The 8,364-nt window shown below is 39.8% G+C and overlaps 1 protein-coding gene across 1 annotated transcript in view; it reads left to right on the top strand.

Annotated features, from left to right (window-relative positions):
• The first annotated feature begins 1,778 nt into the window (after positions 1-1,778).
• Positions 1,779-8,364, top strand: part of LOC150076811 (heparan sulfate glucosamine 3-O-sulfotransferase 6-like) — a 59,289-nt gene continuing 52,703 nt past the window's right edge. Inside the window, exon 1 of the mRNA XM_090386773.1 lies at positions 1,779-3,013. Coding sequence (XP_090242899.1) covers positions 2,451-3,013 — 563 coding nt within the window. The 5' untranslated portion in view covers positions 1,779-2,450. The remainder of the gene's footprint in view (positions 3,014-8,364) is intronic.

The raw sequence follows: 8,364 nt of genomic DNA, 5'->3' as shown, positions 1-8,364 counted from the left end.
GAAGAGACATCAACAGAAACAGATATGAAATAGGCATGAACAGAAATATACTGAATTAGACATGAACATAAATAGACTGAATTAGACATGAATAGAAATAGACTGAATTACACATGTATAGAAATAGACTGAATTAGACATGAATAGAAAGAGACATGACATGAACAGAAATAGACATCAAAGAGACATGACATGAACAGAAATAGACATCAAAGAGACATGACATGAACAGAAATAGACATCAAAGAGACATGAACAAAAACAGATATGAAATAGGCATGAACAGAAATATACTGAAGAAATATATTTCTGTTCATGCCTATTTCATATCTGTTTCATAGACACGAACAGAAATAGACTGAATTAGACATGAATAGAAACAGACATGAAATAAACATGATTAGAAATAAACATCAAATAGAGATAAGATATGAACAGAAACAGATTGAATAGAAACAGACATGAAATAGACATGAACAGAAGCAGACATGAATTACATATGAACAGAAATAGAATGAATTAGACATGAATAAAAATAGACTGAACTAGAGACAGATAGAAACACACATGATATATATACATGAATATACTGTATATAGATATGAATAGAAGTAGTTATGAAATTGACATGAATAAAAACAAATATGAATAGAAATAGACATGACATGAATAGAAATAGACGTGAAATAAACATGAATAGAAATAGGCATTAAATAAACATAACATGAACAGAAATAGACTGAATAGAAACAGACATGAATTAGACATGATATTGGTATTATTATTGGTACTAATTGATATTGGTGTAATTGTACTAATAATCAGCGTGAAAACTCTTCGGGGTAATCGAATTACCCATAAAAAATGCCCGATCGACTACCGGAAACAAAAGGTCAAGAAAAAGCATCGTATGCCTTTAAGGAATTCTTTGATGGGGACAGTAAAAGAATTCCACAATGCGGGATTCTAATTTGCCTACAGAATACCGTCCGATGCTTCTGTTGACCTTTCATTCCACCAGGGGGCGGAACATTCCTAAACGATCCCTATTAACTGCGGGTATCCGTGTCAAATGTCTCGTGTGTGTGTGTCGGGCGATTGTTTACCAGTCGCTTCTCGCTGTCATTGTGCACCCTCTTCAAACCGTCATCGTGTGCACGTGCCATTCCGAGTGTCCGCCCTGCTGACAGTGCAGATATCGCCGACACTATTGTCACTGTCAGCAAGACGCCACCTGTCAAAGAAAAAGAAAGTATAGATGTCTCTGTAGTCGGCGTATTGGTGCTCGTTGAGATATCGCTTGTCTGTCCCCGACCGGCGCTAAAGTGTGGGGGAGGGGGAGGGAAGGAGAATATATTTTGACCGCTTTTATTAAAGAAATCCGTTTCCTTCTTTTGATCATCTGTCACGCCTGCGCACTGCCTTTGATCTTTCTTGCTTCGCAAAGATCGTTTGTAACTGATTCGGAGCAACAAAAGACCTTCTTTTACGTTAGAGAGAGAGAATAGATGGGGTCGTGTGCAAATCACAAATCGGTCACAGATATAAATTATTGCATAAAAACGATAAATTGCAGATACGCAAATTAAATTAAGCCGGCGAAAATTACGTAGTCCATTTATTTCCCTCGCTGACATCGTAAAGCATCACGAGATGTTCATTACGATTCAAGGCACGTGGGTCAAATAATAGCGGTAAACAGAGCGGCATTTTGGTACGGGCTGTACGCATGCGCATAACACTAATAAAGCAACTCGTTGCCTTCCGACCAACTTACACTGGAAGCAAGGCGGGTGTAACTCGCCTCACGAGGGTTCATGACGATAATATGAAAAGTGTGAAGGGGCCGTGACCTCCGTTAATATCTATTAACTAGTGCAAGCGTCCACCAAGAGACGGTTGTCAAGACAACGGTATATCTACTATCAAACGAGAACGAAGTATCCACACGGTTTCGGCGAGGCCTGTTCAGGTTTTCTTCAGCGTCGTCTGCCAAACGCGATTCTTCAAAACTTACGACAACCCCAATCATATCGATGTGTGTTTAGGGGTGCTGGAGACGCGTCATTCATTCTCTCCCTCTCAGCTGTGCGTGGGGGGGAAGAGCCGTGTCACGGATAAGCCCGTAGCAGCGAACTGCCAATTTACGGGCGAACATCTGTCAAGAAATCGAACGCAGTCTAGACATCGATCTCGAGACATCAGCTGAGCTGCGAGATTTTCTTGTCGATCGTGTCTTGTTTGTTGGACGGATTTCCGTTCTTCCGTGTGGTCCGAAAACCCCTTGACGGGGGCGTAAAAAAAAAAAAAAAAAAACTGAGATACGAAATTAGTGACCCCCGACGCGTTATTAGGCTTAGCGGAGTTGAGACACCCACTTCCGACATGCGGACTGCGTTGACCCGTCGACTGCGTGTCTCGACGGTGCTTCGCGGCCGTAGCTTTCCGAGATGATCCACGGCAGTCGGAGCTCGTGGAGGTGGGCAGTTCGTCGGACGCTGCTCGCTACCTCGTGCCTCTGTCTGTTGGCTTGCTACGTTCTCGTGGATGTGCGGGAGAGGTGCGACGGCTTTCCAGCGGGGTGGCAGCCGTCCCGGGTCAAAGGAAGGCCTGCCGACACCCCGAGGTCACAGAAGGATTACGGAGGTCGCCCGCTGAATGAGGAACTGCGAAAGTGGCTTCTTCTGGGTCAAGTGAACAGGAAACTGTCGTCGCACGGAGTTAAAAGCGGTCAACGTCTCGTCGACTATCACTACGACGACCCCGAAGTAGGCACGGAGGTCCCCGTCGTCACACACGCCGGCCCGCATCGGAATATGACTGTCGGGACGATGCTGAACGGTTCGTCCCACTTGTGGGTGCGAAGACTCCCTCAAGCGCTGATCATCGGCGTAAAGAAAGGCGGAACCAGAGCCCTGCTGGAGATATTACGGTTACACCCGGACGTGAGGGCCCCCGGTCCGGAACCGCATTTCTTCGATCGCTACTACACTAAAGGGTTGAGATGGTACAGGTAAGATTCTCTCTTTCTTAATAAAAGCTTATGTCACCTCTTAAAACTGAGGAGCGAGCCCCAATCTTAGAAACACTAAAAAGGCAGAAGATGCAAAGTAGTTATAAAATAACATGTTTAGACAAGATAGAATTTATGAGCAGCCGATGTCACACCAATCTCCTTAACTACTACTTTGACTTTGAGAAAACACATTCAAGGACACCAAGATTCATATTTATAATTATAAACATCAAACTTAAATAACTCACTAACACCGAACAGAAATATAGGAGACCCCTCCCCTATCCCCATGAATTTGTTCCTCCCATTAATCAACTACAACTTAGATCTGAATGATTAAATTTTAGCTTAAAAGCTTTATCTTCCATTTTATTTTAGACGTTTTATTTTTCGATTTCTATTTATATCGACGTTTTAAAACGAAAATTTTAAATAAATGTCTAAATTTAAGATTTTATGTTGTTAAGTTTCCATCAAAATAAATATCGAGCAATAGTTTCGTATTTCTTGAAATGTTTAATTAAAGTTCAATATTCATTTTCAATGTGACGTCACACTTTTGCCTGCCATTGTTTACATATATCCAGACCAATCACATTACCTGTTGTTCTCATGGTTACCGACACACACTGCCATCTAGCCATTTCATATTTCTTTTATAGTATTAAAATTAAAATCCAAAATTATTAAAACAATTTTGTTCAGACAACGTTGGATTATTTAATATTAACGCATGCGTATAAATAACTTTAAATATTATATCACGTCTATTGCAAAACCTGGAATGACTTCTACGATAATTCTTTCAACCATCTTTGAAGTTTGTTTTAAACTGTCTTTCATCGTAAGAAATCCAAAATCTTTCAGTTATTTGGTGGGCATACTGTTCGCCAAGAGGCTGAAAGGTTCTTTCAACTGTCCTTGAAGATTTGTTCAGCGTTTCGTTATATCAAATGGTAAGAATGACCTTCATCGACCGATTATCACCAAGCGACAGTTCCCATGCAAGTTTATCCCCGCTGCACTCAGCATTTATCTTGTGGCAGAGTAAAGAAAACAGACGATCTCTGATAAAAAATATCGTTTGGAACAGGCACTTTTGCACTTAGAATGAGGTGTGAAATAATTTCCATATGCGTATACGTACCGATATTTATACATCCTCGTTGCTGCTGGAAGTACGCCCTTAAACCAAAAAGAAAATATAAGAAGTTGAGTTCGTTTGCTTTATAAATTGAAGCTGTCACTCACTCATGTTTTTCATCACGATGAATATATACATTTTATTTTATCTGAAAAGTTTCCCGAGTTGATATAGCACATCTGGTGCGATTATGCGTACATTAAAAATGAATAACAACATACTTACAAAGCAGTATTGTTTATTCTAATACGAGACCAAGGCAACTCTTGATGAGTTTTCAGGCTTAGTAAAGTGCTAGCGAAGATGACTGAGCTGTAGGAAGTAGATCATTTTTTCCAGCTTGGTGGTCTTCTCTGCCACTTAATCCTGAATAAGAATTTTTTAGTCAAAGCCCGAAACGTAACACAAATATTTTATTCAGATAATGACTGAGAGATATTCACGTAGGTAACTGTCCAGTTGATCTTTGAATTTCTTCAAACTGTTAGCCTCGACTATCTGCCAAGGCAACTTTTTCCAGTAATCAACAACACGCTGGCTAAAAGAAAACTTCCTACAATCTAGTCTAAACCTCAAGATCTCTGATTTCAATTTATGACCCATAGTTCTGGAACTCTTTATAACAGTGAGAATTCCACCTCCATTCATTTCACTAACCCCCCTTTCAGTGCCTTATAAACCTCAATCAGGTTCCTCTAAGGTTCCTGGTTGACAAGCCCACATAAAGTCCTCTTACAGTTGCCCTTTTGCCGACCTCACCATGCGAAGTGTCCATCTTTGGACCCTTTCAAGAAGCTCAATGTCTTTTTTCAGGTGAGGTCATACTTGGACACAGTATTCCAAGTTCTTCTTTCAATTAACTTATTCAGTGGGATTGTGGCCTCCCTATCTCTGCAGGATAACATTCGATAAATCATTGATATGACACCATACCGTTGTCCAAGCATCGATTTTTGGGAGACCCCACTTCTGACGTTACACCAATCTGAAGAATATACATTAATCACAACCCTCTACTTTGCAGCCACACTGAAATCCATCTTAAAATCTTTCCAGTAATCCCAAAATGTTCTAGTTTATACAGTAATAACTTCTTATGAGGGACTAAGTCAAATGTCTCGCTAATTTAATCCAAATAATTTACGTTGAAATTATTCCCTACAACCAACTCATGAATAACTGTGTCAAAATAATTAACCAGTTTAGTTAAACATGATTTTCCAATAACAAAGCCATGTTGTGCGTCGTTCAGAATGCCATTTCTATCTAAATGCTCCTGGTTTGCATTCTTAATCATTGCCTCCCAGATTTTCCCTACCACTGAAGTTAGACTAACCGGTCTGTAGTTACCAACTTCATTCTTAAAACTGTTTTTATGCATTGGCGATACATTGGCACTTCTCCGGTCCAAAGAGATCTCTCTCGAGTCTAATGATACTCTCTTGATTAATCTCCTAGTACCATATTTTCTTAATGGTCTATATGCGTTCATGGCTTATGTGATTACTGCTTTAAAGGTATTCCATGATTCTAATCTATTCTCCCTCCCTCTGAAGTCCATCCATTCAATAAATTCCATGAAAATTGTTATAGTATCCTTTCCTGAAATTAAAATCCGTGCCTTTACCTTTAACTTCTGCAACATCTTTCCTTATCTTCCAACTGACTATTGCATGATCACGTCCTGATAATGATTCCTGTACTGTAAGCCCTGTGATGTCATCTGATTCCTAAGTAATGATGAGGTCTAAAATATTCTCTAACATGCTGGTACAAATAACAATCATCTAGTTTATTTTAAAAAGCTTTCCCCATGGTGAGTTCCCTCCCACTTGTTCCAATAAATCTGGGGGAACTTAAAGTCGCCCATAATAAGGTATTCACGCTTGCTTGCCCATTCCATCTTCTCGTCGGATACTTGAGTCTCCGACGAGTACCCAGTTATATTTGTTTCTAGGCAAGCACCCGTTTCTTCGGTCACTCAAATTCTTCCAGTAATGAACCAAGTTTTAATTTGAGATTGGTACACTCCTTACATCGAGTGCAAAGAAAAGAATCATCAGTTGAGCTTGGTTTGTATACTATGCCAATCTTAGGATATGTGCCACAGGCCATGCAGATGAGGAACTCGTGATTCCACCGGAAATGCCCGCAAGCATTTCTGTCTGAGGGATGAAGTCGTTTGATGATGTATTGAGTGGATCGTCTCAGTGATTATATTTAAATAAGCAACTTGTAGAAACTTGGCAAAAGTGTATTTTTTCAATTTCCTTTAGTTAAGTTTCAAAATACATGTCGCATTCCCCCCCCGCCACTACAAGGAGGTCGTTGCCACCTTATATACGTTAATGTTTTATACCTCTCACATGCGTGATGCCATTGATTTAAATTTGCTTGAATCATGCCTTATCGAAAAAGGCGACAGGGGGGCTTGTTCTATCTGTCCGTCCCTAGCATGAATCCAGAGAAGCATTGCGTATACATTGGGAGAGGCTAACGTTGATTAAAAAAAAATAAATATATATATATTTTTAGAGGTTATAGCGGATGGGAGAGAAAGAGAGAGAGAGAGAGAGAGAGAGAGAGAGAGAGAGAGAGAGAGAGAGAGAGAGAGAGAGAGAGAGAATGAAAGGAAAGGGTCAAAGAGAAGAGATAAAGCAGAACAAAATGAAATAGGAAAAAACGAAAAGGAGAGAGAGAAAAATAAGGGGTGAAAGACTGAAAGAAAGTGGGGGATAGATAAATAGAGAGAAAGTGTAGATAGATAGATAAGAGAAAGTGGGAGTTTTTTTTTATTATTAAACATGAACAGTAAATATCTTAATAATCTCTCTATTTACATATAGAGAGAGAGAGAGAGAACATTAACATTACATAACTTTGGAAAGAGAGAAAGAGAGAGCATTTAAGTTACTTTGGAGATAAAGAGAGAGAGAAATAAAGATACCAGTAGTTCTCCCCCAGTGTGGGCGTGGTGCAGGCTGGCCTTGCAGCATCCAACGCATACCCAATTCATTGGATGCCAGATAGATAAATAGAGAAAGTTGGAGAGAGAAAAAGAGAGACAGATAGATAGACAAAGTTAGAGACAGAAATTTGGAGAAAAATGATAGAGCAAGTTGGATATAGCTAGATAAATAAATAAAGTTGGAGGTAGAGCAAGTTGGAGATAAAGAAAAAGTGGAAGAGAGAGAGAGAGAAAGAGAGAGAGAGAGAGAGAGAGAGAGAGAGAGAGAGAGATGGTTATTTAGGTAGATGGACAGAGAGATAGAGCGAGAGAAAGAGAGACAGGCAAAGATAAAGAGAGAGAGATAGAAAGAAAGATGGAGAGGCAGACAGACAAATAGACAGAAAGAGAGTTAGACAGAAGCAGAAAGAGAAAGAGAAAGAAAAGAAAGATAAACGGAAAAGCGAAAAAGAAGAGAGACAGACAAACAGAAAGAAAGAGAGTTAGACAGAAGCAGAAAGAGAAAGAGGAAGAAAAGAAAGAAAGATAAACGGAAAAGCGAAAAAGAAGAGAGACAGACAAACAGAAAGAAAGAGAGAGCGGGGAAAACAGATGGACAAAGAGAGAAAAACAAAGATGGAGAGAGAGAAAAGTGCGAGAGAAAGAAGGAGCGAAAGAAAGCGAGAAATAGGAAGTAGACAGAGAGAGAAAACGAAAGGGATAGACAGACAAACTTAAAGAGACAGAGATAGAAAGAAAGAGGGGAAAGACAGTGACAGATGGAGACAGAGTCAGAAAGATATAGAGAAAGAAGAGGGAGAAAGAGAGCGAGAGCGAAAGAGAGATAGAAAGAAAGAGAGAGAGAAATTGCGAAAGAAAGAGCAGATGAGAGAAAGTAGAAAGAAAGAGAGAGAGAGAGAGAGAGAGAGAGAATGGACATTAGTGTATGAATAAGTAAAATCGATAAATATCTCGCAAAAGTCGTCAGAGTGAAGCGAGATCGATGTAGCAGATAACCTGTGGTCTCATTGGTGCACCCACGAGAGAGAGAAAGACAAAATGAGAAAAACATGGAGGGGAAAGTAAAGGGTTAGACGACTGAAGCCCCTACCCCAGGACATTTTGTTTAACATTATATAAAAATATATAAAAGTATGATTTTGACACCTATGATGTGAAACTTGTGGAAGCTTCCAATGTGCACGGTACGTGTCCCGGTTAAAAAAATAAATAAATAAATTCTGGGTAGCCCACTGT

This window comes from Mastigoproctus giganteus, chromosome 12 (assembly GCF_048544385.1).
Source record: "Mastigoproctus giganteus isolate SK-2022 chromosome 12, ASM4854438v1, whole genome shotgun sequence".
In the NCBI taxonomy this organism is placed as follows: Eukaryota; Metazoa; Arthropoda; class Arachnida; order Uropygi; family Thelyphonidae; genus Mastigoproctus; species Mastigoproctus giganteus.
Note: the sequence above shows the minus strand (reverse complement) of the source record. Positions and strands in the feature narration are given on the sequence as shown.